This window comes from Anguilla rostrata, chromosome 9, assembly GCF_018555375.3.
Source record: "Anguilla rostrata isolate EN2019 chromosome 9, ASM1855537v3, whole genome shotgun sequence".
NCBI classification, from domain to species: domain Eukaryota; kingdom Metazoa; phylum Chordata; class Actinopteri; order Anguilliformes; family Anguillidae; genus Anguilla; species Anguilla rostrata.
The window spans coordinates 40,908,636-40,927,313 of NC_057941.1; the positions used below are offsets into that span (position 1 = coordinate 40,908,636).

At 41.5% G+C, this 18,678-nt stretch overlaps 2 protein-coding genes across 3 annotated transcripts in view; both read left to right on the plus strand.

The window, feature by feature from the left end:
• Positions 1 to 4,025, plus strand: part of polq (polymerase (DNA directed), theta) — a 41,022-nt gene extending 36,997 nt beyond the window's left edge. For both annotated transcript variants that reach the window (XM_064352126.1, XM_064352127.1), the window contains exons 28-32: positions 33 to 144; positions 436 to 560; positions 1,968 to 2,109; positions 2,384 to 2,490; positions 3,233 to 4,025. In XM_064352126.1, the coding sequence (XP_064208196.1) occupies positions 33 to 144; positions 436 to 560; positions 1,968 to 2,109; positions 2,384 to 2,490; positions 3,233 to 3,346 (600 nt within the window). In that variant the 3' untranslated portion in view covers positions 3,347 to 4,025. The remainder of the gene's footprint in view (positions 1 to 32; positions 145 to 435; positions 561 to 1,967; positions 2,110 to 2,383; positions 2,491 to 3,232) is intronic.
• Positions 4,026 to 4,813: 788 nt separating this feature from the next.
• LOC135263765 (mastermind-like protein 2) overlaps positions 4,814 to 18,678 on the plus strand; it is a 92,843-nt gene continuing 78,978 nt past the window's right edge. The window contains exon 1 of the mRNA XM_064352132.1: positions 4,814 to 6,197. Within this exon, the coding sequence (XP_064208202.1) occupies positions 5,778 to 6,197 (420 nt within the window). The 5' untranslated portion in view covers positions 4,814 to 5,777. The remainder of the gene's footprint in view (positions 6,198 to 18,678) is intronic.

Here is an 18,678-nt window from a genome sequence, read left to right on the forward strand (position 1 = left end):
GCCTTAATTGAGTTTTTCTTTCTCTTTGGCAGATTTGTTATGGAATAATCTATGGAATGGGAGCAAAATCGCTGGGAGAGCAGATGGGCATTGAGGAGAATGATGCTGCCTGTTACATAGAAACATTCAAATCCAGATACACAGGTAACTGCTTTCAAGTCAGGAACATTGTGTTCATGATAAACTAAAGGGCAGGTGAAGATTCTTTGAAGTTAAGTTTTAAAAATTAAATGTATATGAGGTCACTGTAAGGGTCTTATGAAATTGGCAGTATCTATGCAGAACATCAGTCCTTTGAAGTTGGACTTTGGTAATGGTGTGTTTTATAATTACATTTAGAGAATGAGAATGGTAGTGAATTTTTGATGCATACGTGTCTGTGTGTGTGCTCATGCATGTGCTCATGCACATGTCTGTGTGTCTGTATGTGTGAAGGGATACATGCCTTCCTGAAGGAAACTGTGAAGAACTGTGCCAAAAATGGCTATGTCCAGACCATGCTGGAGAGGAAGAGATTCCTACCAGCCATTAAGGACAAAAATGTGTACCTAAAATCTCATGTGAGTTGCTGTCCCCATCACATTTGAGTATATATTTCACTGTGTAACCTGACAATACAATGATGTGTTCAGTGTTAAAATAACTCTGATAGAGTGCAAGTGATCCTGGTTGGACCTGTATGAACTCTTTCTGAAAATTAATTCACATTGAAATCTTACTGTGCATATATTTGAGTGAGGATGTACAGTGATGTGAAAAACAAAGTACACCTCTTTCAATTTTATGGTTTTGCAGATTAGGACATAACTAGCCCTCATCTGGTCCTACTGTAGCAGTAGATAAATAACCTCATGTGACTCAACTCACACACACACATTACGTATTCAACCAAAAATTAGCAAACATTCAGAAGCCATGTGGTCTGAAGGATTCAGGTTTGTGTTCAAACAGCATGCCAAGGACAAAAGATACCTTTGCTAATATCAGAGAAGCAATTCTTGGTTCTCCTATGTCTGGAAAAAGTTTTAAAGCCATTTCCAAACAATATGAAGTCCATCATTCTACATTGTGAAAGATAATTTATAAATGGAGTTTATTCAAGTAAGTTTCCAGTCTACTCAGTAGAAGCGAATTCACTCCAAAATCACTGTATGTTGTTCCGAGATGTTGCAAAGAATCGTCAAGCTACATCCAGGGATTTACAGGCCTCCATCAACACTGTAAATGTTCATGTTCATGACTCCACCATTTGGAAAAGACTGAACAAGTATGGCTTTCATGGAAGGGTAGCCAGGAGAAACCCCCTTCTCTCCAAAACATTCCAGCACAGTTTAGGTTTGCAAAATTGCACCTGAATGAACCACAGTACTTCTGGAACACTGTCCTCTGGACAGACAAGACAAAAGTGGAGATGTTTGGCTGTGATGCACAACGCCATGTTTGATGAAAACCAAATGCTGCATATCACCACAGTAACCTCAAACCAACTGTCAAGCATGGTGTGGAGGGGTGATTATTTGGGGCTGTTTTGCAGCCACAGGACTTGGACACCTTACAACTGTTAAGTCCACCATGAATTCCTCCCCATGCTAGAGTATTCTAGGGGAAAATGTGAGACCATCTGTCCGCAGCTAAAACTTGGCTGAAAGTGGATCATGCAACAGGACAATGAAACACATCAATAAATCTATGACCGAAGGGCTGAAGAAGAAATGAACCGAGAGTACTGGAGGAGGGTTAGTTATGTCCTAATATGCAACACCATGGAATTTGAAGAGGGTGTTCTTTCTTTTTCACATCACTGTGTTTCACTGTGAGTACCTACTACTCTGTCCATGTCTGTCAGTGTTCTCCTGTATGTATTTCTCTATCACTGTAGAAGTAGTTTTAGCACAGAAGCACAAAATGTCTCTCTCTCTCTCTCTCTCATTCTCATTCTCATTCTCTCTCTCTCTGATTCCCCTCAGGCGGAGCGGCAGGCAGTGAACACCACGGTTCAGGGCTCTGCTGCCGATATTGTCAAATCTGCCACCGTGGGAATCCAGCGGCGCCTGGAGCAGGCCTTCCCCACCGTACCACGGTCACATGGTCACGCCTCCGCCAGAGCCGGTACCCCCACACCGCTTATCCCTTTCCCTATCACTTCACCTTTCGTCTTCTGCTCCCTTTCTCATCACCCTCTTCTCTCTCTTCCATTTATAATATTACGCTTGCGCATGTGTACAGGAGCATTTGCAGCACATTTTCCGGCACATTTTCCAGAATTGAATGTAGTTGTCTTTTGTGGACATTTTTTCATTGTTTTCTGTTCAATGAGTCTCTTCTTCTTCGTCATAGTAATATCATCACTCTATAAACCCCTGTTGTGCTTTTGTTTTGGCAGAGAACCTCAGACAGAGATGCCTCTCTCGGCCCTGTAGGGGAGCATTCTTTGTTCTGCAGCTGCATGATGAGCTGATCTATGAGGTGGCGGAGGAGGACGTCATCCAGGTAACATTTCAGTAGAAATCCCTTCATGACCTGTCCGCACCGCTAATCATGGAAACATCTGCTGTGGGCCAGATACATATTGTAAATAACAATTAAGATGTGCATAAAATTTTGAGAAAACTCCTGCAGATGCATGATCATTTTCAACTAACAACATCACTTACCAAAACGGTACCTTTTGGTGTTTTAAATATTACTGAAAAATAGATGATTCTTTTGAAGTGTTTATTAATAAGAGTATTACTGGTGTCTAAAGGGTTTAGGTCTTTCAGTAAAGCTAGCTAGTTAGTTTGCAGTTTATCAATCCAAGTGATATTATGTTAGGATTAACCTACATGTTATGCTGGCTAGCTATCGATAATCACAACAAGGCCAATACTTTGGCTAGCTTTGGGTAAGTATTTATTAGCTATTACATAACTAGAGCTAGCTGTCTGGATGAATGAAGTCTGCTTCTTTATGGTGGGGATCATTATCATCTGGCAGTTTAGGTTAGTTTAGGTTAAACCCATATCCCCTTGAGAACTTAAGGCAATCGCTAATTATTAAAAACCTTTTTTTTTTTTTACAAAAAATGGTCAGGGCTTACAGTGTTTCCTAATCAAGCCCATGCGCACATCTTTTTATTTTATTTTTTATTTTTATTTTTTTTGGTGGGGCAGTTGGAGCACTTTGATAGTGAGGTTTTGATGCAGGGCTCTCTGGATTCAGAAGTGTATTGTTTTTTGTTCTTTTATTTCAGGTGGCTCAGATTGTAAAGAAAGAAATGGAATCTGTGATGAAGCTGTATGTGAAGCTTCGAGCAAAGATCAGAGTGGGACCCAGCTGGGGAGATCTTCAAGACCTGGACATTTAGACTCACACCTGTGTACAGGTGAACTTGAGGGTGCTGGAAGCTGACAGATCTACATTGGTTGCGTTCTTGCAGCCATAAAGAGGGATTCTCTAAACTACCTTAGAAGGAAGTTGTTTTAAGGGTGCGTTGTGCACAAGCACATGTATGTGTGTATCTGGTTGTGTGTGTTTGTGGTGTGTGTGTGCATGTGTGTGTGTCTGTGTCTGTGTTTGTTAGACATGTACAGAAACCTGACATGAATTGTTTTTGGCAACCTTGCCATGTACTTGAATACATTTTAACCAACACACGTAATATTATTATGTGATAAGATGCACTTTTTAGAAAATATTTTAATGGCTTTCCATAAGTCATAAAAATGTATTTGAGGACAGAAATTAAAAATACTTTACTGTTTTTAATATTTCCGTAGATTAAATGAAATGGATTAACTGTTCTATCAAACAGTGAGATTACTATGTATTATTTAAAACAAATGTGTCCAAGGTTGTAAATTACACTACCAGGGGAAATAACTCTATAAAACTATCTATGCAACTGATAATAGAATTGTATCTCAGTTCTTTTGCATTGTCAGATTTGCATAGTGTTCAAGGAAAGCAAAAAAAAAGTGTAATTTTACAGCTGTTAAATTTTTTGAAGAGAAAGACATCTGAAATAAAAATGTTACTGCATCGTGTCCTTCCTCCTGATTAAATTTCACATTATTCCCTTGTGATGTGCATTCACTCCTGTCTGGCACAGCTTCTGATATGCACAATAGAAATTATTACGCAATCTCAGGCTAGCCCTTTGGAAGCCAGCACTTCTTGGCCACTTGATATTTAGAACCCATCAAGTGGAGGTGCGTAATCTGCATGGAAAACTCACTGGAAACCACTCTAATGCATGTATGCATCTCAAAGATGTTGTAGGGAGGTGATCATTCGTTCATTCGTTTGTTTGTATGTTTATGATTAATACGGATATCAGGCCCTGAGTCTGCGCCAAAGGCAGATGACTTGGCCGTGTGATAATCTCACACAACAAGACTTTCTGCACTCTTGTAACTAATAGCAGGAGAAAGTGTTCAGCAGTAACGCAAGATCCTAGCCCCCAGAGGCTTTGGGGTCTGACAATCAGTATGTCCGGAGACATGCGGCAACCTTAACGCATTTGCAGTCCACGTATTCTAAACGTTTGACATCTTTGCAACATTTTAAAAGTTGACTTAATTTTGATATAAATCACATGCCTACTGATATTTTCTGCCAATTGACATGCATCCGTTTTCAATCCCTTGGCTCAACTGGCTGATTCTCTGGTTAGAACTGTACTGCGTCCAACAGAAGGTGCAAAATTATGATTTGCCTGCGTGTAATGTGTGCGCTGTTCTCGCTGGTGGTTTTTATATCGTGTGTTAGTTGTATAGCCTACAATAGAACGTCAGTTTCACAAGCGCGCAGTTATGTACAATTAGCTTCCACCCTCCTTTCTTATTCCCACAGTGTATGCTACAGGGTATCGCGGTGTAGTGTCCTACGGATTCCACTAGAGCCTGCAAATGAACGTTTCTTTCCGTGTTTCATGTTTCATGTGAAAATTTCACACAATGGGAGCCTGTAATGTTCTACGATCTCCGAGCAATTGAGGTGCAAGCGTACCGCCGAACAGCTGACTATAGGAAAGGCAAGAGACGTGCCGGTATCCGAGTTCGCTGAAGAACACCTCCTATCTTAAAAGCTACTGTTTGCAAGAAGGAATACCTCTACTTTCTCGAAAAGCTGCGATTGAAAGGGAATGCAGAGTATCCTACACTGAAAACCGCTGGAAGTTTGTTGGTTCGGTCACTGTGAACGGATATGTAGATATATTTTTTAAATGATTTATTCACTTTTTTTATTATTATTTATCAAGTTTTCGCCGAGAAACATAGAAAATGATTCAGAATAGCGGAGATGGTTTTACACGTTTTAATGAATACATCTTTGAAGTGTCCATGAGGGATTGCCCTGCACGCGCACTGTCGAAAGAAAATGTGCGTGTAGCCTATGACATATCTCTGTGTGTAAAATCTGCCTAAACAAGAATGTCGTCTGAGATAATGCGTATTAGAAATAGAAGATATTCCACGATATTGCTCTTGTTTTGGACGTATAGTACATGAGAGATTAGGCTATATCATTGGGAAGTCGATTATATTGATTACGCTCTTCGTGAGTGGTTGCTTTTCCTGTCTACATTTAGCTGGATAGTCGTAGTAACAGCTTACATATGATGGATGTCAAAGTGCAAACTGTACAGCTTCTTGACCTGCAATGTCACTCACTCATAAAGCCTACATTACCAGAATTCTGTTCGATTAGTTTGCTGTCCACTTACAAATAACTTTCCTCGACGTTGCTTTAAAACTTTGAAACAGAATCTGATCATCACAGCAGTTTTTACGAGGATGGGGGATGCGGCTCTTCCTCAGCCTGCGGCAGGGGGATTTGTACCCATGTTAGGTGTTGGCATGGTCGGATCTGTGCCTGGCACCGTCGCCGAGCCGGTTTGTGGGACCAGGGGCTCCGTCGTGCCCCCACTGCACAACGCGATAGTGGAACGTTTACGAGCTAGAATTGAATCGTGTAGAAGGCATCACTCAAGCTGCGAGAGTCGCTACCAGCGTGGCCAAGCGGAGACTTCGGACCGTGAACACGAGAATACGCTTCATCTTCTTAATATTGTAAACCAGGGCCCGGGGCACAGGAAACCCAAGGCAAATAAAGCCACCCCTCGCCAACCATCAGAATATAACAGCAAGGTGAACGGTGAGCAGAAGTCCCTACATGCAGTGGGATGTGAGCCGAAGAATTCTACGCGAATAGCAGTAAGTTTCCAAAAAGTTTTTCACCGTTTGCTACATCAGCCTCTCGTTATGTCCTTCCATGTGGGTGTGTATTGCAGTTGCTACGTGAATACGACGTCTTGTTGGCCTGGTCACCGCGTTTTTTCTTCTGACAAAAATTGAAAACTTCAGATCTGTCACTCGCACCCATCTTAAAACGTTTGATGGACGAGACATAGGTTGTGGTTTATTTCGCCGACTGTGCGGGTGTCAGAGGGACTTTACATCTTTCTTGGGGTTGTCCCCAGGGACTGTTTGATGTTTCCATAATGCTGAATCAGTTTCTCGTAGCTAAATTGTAATTTGCACTCTGTCCCACCGGATGGATGAGTCATTTGTACGAGAAGGAGTTGCAAAAACAGACTTATGGACTTGCGGAATAGGCAATATGAAATTACTTTGCGGACATTTTCAGGCGTCAAACCAAGAATGACGTATAACCCATTTTGATTCCACAACTGTCGCAGGGTGACAAACTTTTGTTTTCTATTTAATCGTGTCTTGTGGACCCAGTTTCTGTCTCAAATGAGTGCATGTAGCCTACTTCCATGTTATCTACTAAACCCAGCCATTATACCGATATTACATTCTGTGAATAACTCTCATCAAAGGTATACCTGTAGGCCATGTGTTTCCAATAGCCTACTGTTCCACTAAGTGTTTTACATAAACGTTTACATTTGCAGAAAATTGGGCTGAGAGTCTGAAACTAAGGAATTGTCCAGTTACCATTTAGCTACTATTGAATTTAAATAATTTTAAAATCGAGGTAGCCTACGTTTGTTGCTATTGGTAGTTTCACACATTTCCCTATACATAATACACCCACTTTGTACAAGGAATAATTTTCACACACTTCTGGTTTCTTGTCATATGTATTTTTTTCAAGTAGGCCTATAAGTGCAAGCAAGCGAGCAAGGTGATATAGAGTTATTAGCAATTGCAGTAGGCTAACCTGGATATGGTTCCGAAAACTTCAGTTGACCAGGCTATCCAGGCTGCAGTTTGCCCAAGATGAAAAGACCTGTAGCCTGCATTTAGTCATTTGGTGCTATTTTTATCATATCGTAATATTAATAACGCCGTGGTGGTAAAATATGACCTGCTAATAACCTGGCTGTTGAATTTTGTTTCTTCAACTGCCGCTTTTCTCTTAACTGACATATGTTCAGGCAACATTCGTAGGTGGAATAGGCTACTGCACTTTCCACGGGTTCTGTGGTTTCACATGGCTCGCAATGAGAGTAAAGTACATGGTAAAATGACATTTCCTGTAATAAAGCCCCCGCAGAACAGCAAGGGCTGCAGCGAGCTTTCCAGTTGCCTTCTGAAAAGGTTGCTTATGCGACAATTGTTTCGCTACACGCACGTTCGCATACTCTTCGCATACACGTGCTGCACCTTTGGCTATCGTTTGCGGGATTGAAAAGGCACAACATATTAGACGGGACACTGGGCACGTCCCCTTTTTTCTTGGGCTTTTTTGTGATTTTTTACACACAGCCCCGCCCACACTGCCTTCTGTTTGCTGTTTAAAAATAAATAAATAAATAATATATAAGAAGTTGTTTTTTGTTTGTTTGTTTGTTTTTACAAACGAAGTTACAAAAACCCTTACTGTATCAATATAAAATTATAATAGAATGTTCGTTGCAATTACCTCCTAAATGCGGTAGGTTTGTAGTTAGCTTCACATTAAGTAATGAACCTGAATTTAATTTCAGTCAAAATGTTTTCAACTCTGGATACTATGCTGTCAACGTGACCAACATGACGTAGCTCTGTTGCAACATGGAGTAAACTGGAAGTCTTCATTGTAGGCACACATCATGCACCTGATATGTTACCAGAACAGGACGTTGAAATCTGAGAGCTAGTTCCAGATCATCTGGTTTCAGTTTAGACAGTAGGATTATTCCCTTTGGTACACAGAGAAACAACGCTTGAAAAGTATTAGACTGCAAAATCTAGAACACTACATTTTTAATAGCCAGATTCTATAGGGAATTGGCTAAATTTTAATGCAACATAAGAGTTTGGTCTTTTAAAATAACATACAGTAGAAAGGAATCCTGTTTATAATGTATTGTCTGTTGTCACAGTGGAAATTAATCAGGAGCTGATGAAGAACCTCAAACTGGCTGCAATAAATTGCAGTGGGTAGCATGTGACCCACTGCAATGTTATAGGGGTTGCACCAAACAATGTGTTGTGTCCTTATGTACAGTGTAGAGTCATGTACACCAGGGTTACCTGAATGAGGACTGGGCTGCCAGAGGGTTGGGATATCCCATATCATATGACTGCACAGCTAGACAAATGTCTGTCAAATTTGTTATTGGCCCAGACCCATCTCTTACACTAGCACAAGCTATGAGAAGGGGAAGAAGCCTCTTTTTTATGTTGGATTCCCCTGGAGAGGTCGAGCAACAAGGCTGTCTGGCAGTCCATTCCTTATTCAGAGACAGTGCCATGGGTAGGTGAGTATCACATCATTCCCTTTCACTTCAGAATGGAGTGCCAGAGAGCTGGGAACATGTACCCAAGCTGCCATGCAGCATTAGGCCCAGAACATACCCTAAGCAAATATGCAAACACGGACACTTAGAGTGATGCAAAGTTGTTTTCACCATCGTTGCGTTCTAAAACCTGTCACCTGAAATTCTTAACGCAATGCAAGCACAAGCTGCATTGCCAAGCTGCATTGCCAAGCGTCACAGCGACGGGCTTTTTACATATGATCCATTTATACTGCTATATACTGAATGATTATGAATGGATTATATACTGCTATATACTGAAGCAATTCAGGTTACTGAAAGTACCATGCTCAAGTGTACAACAGAATTTTCCCATATGCAAACTTTATGTTACAAGCCCAGTTCCTTATCCATTATGCTACTCTGCCACTCCACTCACAAAGCTCAGCTCAGTCTCCTGAAGCTGACAAGCACACTTATGGAAGTAATATACCAGGTACTGTTCATGTCATGGCTTAAAACATTTTTTTTTTTTTTTTAAACTGTGTATATTATTGGGAAAGCTAAGTCACTGAGCATGGTATACAGCTGAGTATACAGTTATATCAGTAACTTAAGAAAAGAGGATTAAAATCAGGGTTCTACCCTTTTCATAGCTTATTCTAGCATAAAGAGTGTGCCTGGGCCTATAGTGAATTAGATATTGCCAATTCAGGCATGCAACATGAGATATCCAAACCTCCTGGCAGTCCATTTCCAAAAAGAAAGGGTATGTGCCATAAAAGATGAAGTTGCGTGAGGTTTTATGCTAAATGGCTTTTCTGAGTTTGGATTCATAAGGTTATGCATCCAAAATGTGAGTTAATCTCACAAGGCTTGTCACTCAATCTGCTGTTGCTTTGGCAGAAATAGAATGTATTTTTTTCTGATATTTTGGCTATGGAAAATGTAATGGCCACTTGCTGAAAGTGCTAACATTGTCCACCATGTTGTCCTGGATCTTGACTCTGCTGAAGAGTGGTGTTTGTGTGCTGAGAAGAGGCGTGCATGGGCTGGCGCTTCTATTAAATCAGCGGTTTGTTGGGTAAACTGGTGCGGTAGATAGGAAGGTGAAACAAGTGGTTTGTTGTTGATTTTTAGAAACAAACACAAAAACATATTTACCGTAGATTAGAGCATATTCAGATACAAGTGGCATATGAATAGGTGGATGCGATTCTGTTTACAAAGTGGATGTGCTGCTGTGGTTTTAATATGTGGGCTGGGAGAAAGCAAACACTAATGCGCAGTTCATCCTGCCAAATGCTATCCTGGCAGAACACTCTGTCTATGAGCCTCAGCAGACAGGGGCAGACTTAGGAGCAGGTGAGGAGGTGGGTGGTTTACGGTTGACTGTCAATCTCTCTCTCCCTCACCTCTCGCTCTCCACCCCCCCCCCCCCCCCACCCCCACTCTCTCTTTCTCTCTCTCTCTCTCCCTCCATTGGTTGAATTAATTAAAATGGCTTCTTACCCCGAAGCTATATGGTCATATCGTATACCAGGGTCTCAGTTGACTGCGCTACTTTAGATTCATCCCCTCCCCCATCCCGGAGCTTCCAGACCACTGCCACAACATAGTTTTTCTTGACTGAGGATTGCCAGATGTTCTCAGAAAAACATTCAGGGATTATTTCTGTTTGATTGGTGGAAATGGTTACAGAGAAACTCTATTTTTCAACTCTGTGCTGTCTTCTGAACCATTAATTGCCCTTGCCAGTTACACAGTGTTTTCATAAACACTAAAAACCTGCACAATAGCGATAGCAGGGCCTTAATGTACTCTCAGTATCAATGTGCAACTTAGCTCAGACACTAGAGAGGGTCAGCCGGGAGTATGGTGTTCAAACAGGGTAGATTCATTCAGCTGGCCTAAATGGTCTGTCTTTCTCTTGATCCTCAAATTTCTCTTTCTCTCTCACTCTTCCTTTCTGTCCAGAGGCTAAGCAACTGAAATTTAGTGAATTCATGGCAGTTCCAAGGTTCATCAATGTTTGGAATGTTCTTTTTCAGTTTCATTTATTGCAGACTCACATTGTGATTGCACTATTAAATTATCTCCCACTCTCTGTCTGGCGACAGCCCAGGTCAGACTTTATTATTATTTTTTAGTTATTCTTTAATATTACATAAATTATAAATGTTGCTTGTATTGAACGGGCCTCAGAGGCTGACTAGTGGAAGACTCTCTAGAGCATAAAGGTTAATATGAGGCCTCCCCAGTAAATGTTAGGATCCATGGAATACACTTCCTGACTCTGTTTACATGAGGCCAAACAAACTTCTGGAAATGCAATTGGTAGACAGTGTCCTCCTGATAATGCAATGCATTGTGTACAGGGATGAGTCTCTTATTTGTTCATTGGCAGCAATTACAGATATGGACTTGTTATGGATATAGTGTGTAGTGTGTGTGTGTGTGTGTGTGTGCGCGCGTGGGTGCGTGTGTGCGTGTGTGTGTGTCCAAATGTTTCATATTTTAAATATGTTCTTAACAGAGCTCTCATCCTCTGGTACTGGTTTGTTCAACAAAGAGTTTCAAACCTGTGCTCAAAATGATTTTGTGTCTGTGTGTGTTCTTGTGCATGCATGCGTGTGTATGTGCAAGCATGCGTTTCTGATGGAAGTATACAGCCAGAAATATGAGCAAGTACAGAGGAATGAGCTAAAGGCCATTTTAATTATGGGGCCTGTCTCCTTCAATGACACCCTTCAGACAGTCTGTACTGTGTGGTATGGGCACAACAACCTGTTTACATTCATACTAAGAGTCACCTAGGACCACACATCAGAAAAAGGAAACTCAGTGAAAGTGTTTGGTTGGCTGCTTCAAGCTTTTAAGCAGGCCATGAAACAGGCACAAATGCAGTTAGGTACATTTAATTAAACTCTCGCTTTTAAATTTTAAAGACTACGTGAATTTTTTTCAGTATGTTCTATGATGATTGCTAGCTGAACTAACATCAGCATCTGGAGAATCAGCAGTTTCTTCACCACCTACACAATCCAGCTCTTAGTCCAGGTGCTGGTCATTTTCTCATGTGCTACAACTCCTTCCTTGCTGGACCTCTGCTGCTTATCCAGAACACTGCAGCTCACCTGTAGGTGATTTATATAGTGGTATTTACTTGTCTACTTTGCTAATATTGCATTTTGTATTAATGAGACTAGCACTGATTATCTCTACTTTTTCAAGTCACTCTGGATAAGGGCCTCTGCCAAATGATTATAATGTAAGGTAAGTTAGGTAACCAGTCACTGATCTTTTTTTTCCACAAACAACTCGTCCATAGGTTGACGATTGATGTCATTTCCATTGCAATGTACTTTTCAGAAAATTCCCTGTTCATTCAGACATCTTCAAGGAAACCAGGTCAAATTCTGAAAATATTCTCAGACTGTGCTGGTTCATTTTTCTTGTGTGTTCATGGCTGGCAGTGAATTGGCTGGCTGGCAATGTGCACATTTGCCAAATCCCTGCTCCTCTGCCTGTATTTCTTCTTCTAAAATGTGTTCAGGAAATTTCTGGGCATGATGCTCTTTTCTGTGTGAGGAGAGGAGGGTGTGGCTACAGAGCCTGTTGGGTGGGATCAGGTTTCAGCTGAGCATTTGTAGCCAGCTAGCTACTGCAATGACAAAAGTGAAGAAACAAAAGTATAGCGAAGCGAAACAATAAGCCGACAGTCAACCTTGGAATTACTTTTCCTCGATGGTGACTGTTGAAATTCAGAAAGAGGATGAAAAAAGCATGTTGGCCAGTTTTCTGTTGGACGTTTTAGTAATGTTACTTCTAGCTATCCAGCTAGCTACGTTAGGTTGCTAGATGGCAGAAGCCGGGCACTCTGGGTGAGTGGGCGATGTTGAAGATGGAGGAGGAGACTTCTTTGATTGTAAACACATGACCACAGCAAGGCAAAAATCCTGCATAATATGCTTTTAGGGATGAATCGCCTTTGTGTCTCACAGGGCAGTACGGCATTGGGGCGCGAGAGGGAATATGCATGGAAAAGTGTTCCGGTGTTCCCGCACTCCTCTTTGAAGTTGTCTGAATCAAAGCTGGAGGTAGCCTGAATCTTCGCCCCGCTCCGCTTTGATACTGAATAATTAGCCCAGCTCTACAGGGGCCACCCGCAATGTAAATGTGGATCCGCGCTTTAATGGGGGTTGGGGTCAACCCGGTGGATTTGTTTGCTCCGTGGATCCCTCGCGCATTGTCTTGTAAAGGGAAGAAATTGGTTTGCACTGGTTCATTCATGGCCCACTTGCATGGATTAATCAAGGGCTCTTTAGGAACAGGTGAAATGAAAGCCGTGTTTGTTTGCGGCAATGTACTTTAATCCAACATAGAGACAGTACTGTTTTTTCATATTGTGAGAATTAAATTAATATTAGAGTGCTGTTTATGTCTTTACAATTTTGCAAAAGGATCATTTCCCAATGTACAGTATGTATCAATATTCTGTACATTACAAACGTGAATCTGTTAGCCATGTGTTAGACTGCTGTTTGAAGCAAACACATGCTATGGGTAAACACAAACAGACCTGCACACGATGTCTGTGCATATATAGAATACAGTTAAAAACTAAATATGAACTCACTGAGGAAAAGGCCTTTTCCATCCGCTTTCTACACTGCTATGTATAGGTTAGATTACCTATGGCAAGGACCTACTTCACAGTGTCCACTGTAACAACAATGAAGAATACCTAATTAGTTCCCCACATAATTAGCCGTGACTCAAATACATAAACAAACAAGCTTCAGTTTATAGATCAAGGGTCTGCAGCCCTTGTCCTGTAGAGCCACGGGGAGTGCTGGTTTCCATTGTTGCTCAGCACTTAATTGATCAATTAAAACAGTTAAATTACCAGTTTTCTTGGATCTGAATTGCTTACTGATTTTAAGATTCTTCAGGACCCAAATTTGTGCTGTCTACAGAATAAGTTCACATTGTTGTGTGTGAGTACATATGTGATTTCAAGCACTAGTGTTCTTATAAGAACCCTGTCCCCTTCACATACCAACATATTCTGTCACACACAGCACACATACACACACGTAAGCTCTCTCTCTCTCTTTCTCTCTCTCTCTCTCTCTCTCTCTCTCTCTCTCTCATTCATACACACACTGTCAGCACGCTGCTCGTGATTTATTTAGCTTGCTTAAAAGTTCCAGTGAAGGCATTAGAGCTTCGAAGGGAGCTGAAGGGCTTTGCTTCTCGATTATTTATATATTTTATTATTTATTTTGTGGGGTGGAGGTAGACTGTAATATAGGAGGACATGTGCCTGGAGGGGTAAAGTAAGGTGGTGGTCCAGTTTGTCCTGAGGTCTGGGTAACAGGACTGGTTGACTGGAAAACCAGCCACCCTTGGAATGCCTCTAATTTCACCATAGACTTCTGGTCTTAGCGGATCCTGGTTTCCTGCCTCTGAACTCCAGGAGTGGGAGGAAATGACCCTGAAAGGGAGATGCGAAAGACAGCTTGGATTCAGCAATACTGGGGTCTACACACCCTAGTCCTGGGTCAGCTGATGTTTGTTTTTACCTTAAGATTCACTACAAAATTGAAATTTTCACCATTTTATTTTGTATGCATTTAAGAAAAAATAAAACAGAAACACCAGCACACCTGACATCTCTACAAAACCAGGGTTGAAGTCTCAGCACTAATGTGAGAATTATTTCATAATTAATGACAGACACATTCATACCAGTGCGAACACTAGACTATGCTTCCCAGAGGGTCGACAGTCAAACTGAAAGTATAATTGCAGTGCAATGTGCTGTATCATTTTGTCCATTCACATGTCTCACATCCTGATATAGGAGGTAATAATGTTGATGCCTAGATTGTCATGTCATGTCTACAGCTGATATATGTGTAAGACATTAAGACAACAGGCATTTTTTTTAATTGTTCAGTCAGTTTTGTTTCATTTAAACAGGTTCTCGTTGGAGGTGCCTACCTAATTTAAACAGGCTCCCCTCAGTGTAGGGATTATTGGTTTAGCATTGTGGAGACTGTGTTCAGTTTTGTGGTGGAGTTGCTTTGTGATTCTGTTTTGTCATTTAAATTTCATATCAGACATTGGCTCTGTCATATTGCTGATTTTTATGTAAATTTCAGGAGATCAATACAAACCTGCATTTCCTTTCATGGCTGACAGGTCTGCTGACAGATTCCTCATATCAAACCAAGACAAGCTGCAGACATCGCTGTGTGAATACTTTTATTTTATTCTTTTGTTGTGGTTGCTTATTTCCATTTTAGGCCTTCTCGTTGTCAACCAGTCAAAAATGATGGCAATCACTGCATCAAGTAACAGTCAAAACAATGGTATGCACTTCGAAACCGAAAACTGAGAAGTAATAAAAAATCTGAGATGAAAGTAATAAATTACAGAGCTGAGAGCTGCCGCTTAAACCAGCAAAAACACATTTTTTATTCATACCAAATTCACATTTATAATCTCTCGAGGCTTTTAACAATTTGTAGTATTGCGCACAGACAGCAACACATGTATAACTATTTTATAGTCTGTGCATCATTAATAAATCTACATAATAAATAGGGACATAATACTGCAGTCTGTCAAAATGTTATCATTTATGTCACTGTCAAGTGAGAGAAAAGGGAAGCAAAGGTTGGAACTGGCTCTGAAGGCCAGTTTGGTGATGCTAGGATTGACTAAATGCTGACGTAATTGTATTGCTTAGTGACAGATAGAGTGATCAGTGAGAGAAATGAATGTATAAACATTTCTTACGTCACAGATTGCAATCAATACCGTTACAATGTCCTCATTGAGCAAATCCTACCGTCACGCAACTGGACTTTAGAGCAAACTGTCGTAATATTTCCACATTTATTATGTGGATTTATCCAAGAATTATAGAGCAGTTTAGTTCATTGTGAGTGAGACATTGTGACAGTGACTCGGTGGCTAATGCCATTAGACATTTGTGGTTGTGACCCCGTCGATACGGTCACGTCTGCTGAATCTTTGCAGTTGCTATACTGTACTGTGCACAGTGTTACTGAACATTTCTGGTTGTGTTCCTCTGACATGTCCTCTGACTCTGGCATCAAGAGTAATTGACAAAAGTAATATTAATGTATGTTTAGAAAGGTATAAACTTTGTTTACACACATTACAGCATATCTTATTCATACAATGCTTTATAAATGGGTGAAATATTTGACCTTGATGTACCAGTTAAAAACAATAAGTTTGTGTTGTGTTTCTAGAACGTATTGAAAAAAGTCAACGGCATGCACTGCAATGGTTCAGATACCACAGAACAATTCTTCCTGTCCACATTCACAAAATATTTGTATTTTAACTTGTATTTAAGGCTTGTCAAACCTCTTACTTTAGGCTAGATAAGCAGGTCTGTGCAGTTTTCTCTTTACACTCAAAATAAATACTGATAAATACACTTATCTTATATCGATAAGATCAGTGCTGTTTTGGTCATTAAAATATAACAGATTACTTAAATGTCACTAAACAAATGGTGATGTCTGGCTGCAAACAAAACCGCTCAAGGAAAAAAACACACAACTCGATCACTGTTTTTATGTTTCAAAGACAGCAACCAGACACTGAATGGCTTTCCAACAGTGAAGTCAGGAAACGCTCACCAGGGATCAGACAAATATACAGTAAAGGATTTGGGGTGAACCTAGGGTTTGGCTTTTGTCTGTATGTGTGCATTTCACTGCTTTGGAACCAAGGCGGAGTCTGTGTCTGACTGCGCCGGTGTGTGAGAATTACTGATTGGATAGGAATGTCATTGCCTCATCGCCGATGGCCGGGAGCGGTGAGCAGCCGCTCCGGTGCCCGGGTCTGAGGTTTATGGAGAATTCGGAACATCATGGACATTCCTCAGACGAGAGTGCAGGGAGACCAGCTCTGCCAAAGTGCCGTATGCTTATGAAGCCGGGCAGTGCCAAAGAATTCTGGCTCAGCCTCAACGTGACTTTCTTTCCCACCAAGCTCAAAAGCCCGAATGCTGAGACTATTTTCCGTTGTTGCTGCATTTTTTAGGGAGTGTGTTCCATGGCCTCTCATTTTTTAAATTTATTTTTACATTTTTTTACTATCAGCAAATATCCCCCTCGGTACACGTACCACCAGAGTAATCGGCTTGACGCTGAGGCTTTGGAAAGCTTAGTTATATTTAGTCCTTTTTTTTCCCCCCTTGGGATCTTTTGGGTGATGAAAAGATGACACTGTCAACAGCTGTAAAGGTGCAGCAGAAACGGATGAGGCCATTATCAAGCTTTCCGCTGCGGTCAGCCCTTAAATATCGCCCGAGCGAGGAGCTGCCTGGGTGAGACGCACAGGGAAGAGGCCCCCGTCCTGCAGTCTGTAAAAGACAGGCGTCAGGGCCTCAGGGACTCTGGGCTGACGGGAGGGGTGGTTTACATGCAGGTCTTATCCTTTAATCTTTGAAAAGAGGTGAAATTGCAGAATAGACAAAACACAATCAAGCAATCCACTCTTTTGAGTGTCCTCTGCAGCCCTTCCCACCTACACACAGACACACACACTTTGTCATATTCTGTTTCAGATAGCCATGTTATTTTTTTCTCTCAGAATGGTTTCTCCATTTCTCTGACAGATTTTGCACCTACTGTACCGTCTTCTCTGTGTTAACAAGCAGCTCCATCTTTCTTTGTGATAATCGGATAAACAGGGTGCCATAATAGTGAGAAGAACACTCAGTGAACTTGATGACGATGATTAGGAGGTTTTACCAGCACATGCTTCAAAAAGAAATGGTCTTGCTTACAGTTGGAGCTTAAGAGTTTGTGGAAAAAATCGAACACTGGAGAAATAAAAAGGTAAAAAAAATAGTTTTGTCGGCTCGCTCGCTGCAACGTTGTAAACAAGTTCACGGTTCTTTAATATTAGTGTCAAGTTGGAACTGCAGAGGGAAAAAGAAGCTATGGAGTGAGTGGGGTCACGGGGTCACGGGGTTGGTGGGGGGGGGGTGTTTAAATATTTCCATTCATGCTTGATGTGATTTCTGTCTAACTCGGGTCTGTCAGCTCTAAGGTCTGTCAGGTTTTTCCTGCCTGGCAGAAACAGAAGGAGAAAAAAGAGTGTGAGAAACAGGGAAAGGGGGAGGTAAAAAAGAGTGTGTGAGAGCGAGAAAGAGAGGAGGGAGAAAGGGAGGGGCAGAGAATGATAGATGTGGAAAGAGAGAGGAGGAAAGAGGAGGTGCCACAGAAAGAGAGAGAGGGTGTGGGGAGTTTGTCTCTCAGAGTCCCTCGATGAGTGCTGTCCTTTGTCAGTCTCGCCTGAAATTGGACCCGAGTGGGAACTTGGGAGCATGCAGGTAGACAGACATGTGTAAGCCATCGAAGGATGTGGGCCACAGCCTGAAAGGTATGGATCTCAAACTCCACTCCCAGAGAGCCACACTGCCCGCAGGTTTATCTCCAGCCCTGGTGCGTCGCATTGGCTGAAGATTTAACTTCAGTTCTAGAGGGCTGCAGTGCTTGCAGGACTCGCAGTACAGTCCTGGGGGATCACAGTGTCTGCTGGATTTTGATATGTTTTAGCACTTAAGTGCTTTAAAGTAATTGATTAACTTGAACTGAGTCTACAAACCTTGTTTCCAATATTTTATGCTGATTAAAAGGAAACTTGAAAAAAAGAACAGACCGTGTGGCCTTACAGGACTAGAGTTTGAGATCCCTGATGTAATGTGAAAGAAATTATACACAGAAACTGCTTTGCTTCTGCACCTCCCCAAACCCTATGTCTAATGCTACCAGGCAACACAATCCAGTCCCTGGCTTCCTGATGTGACCCCCAGAAAAAACTCCCCTCTTGTTGACCAGTATCTCCAGATCTTAGACCTGATGTTGTTCTCCAGAAAAATGACTGAAGGGTGACTGTGTGTTGCAAAGCTGTCACCCAACTTC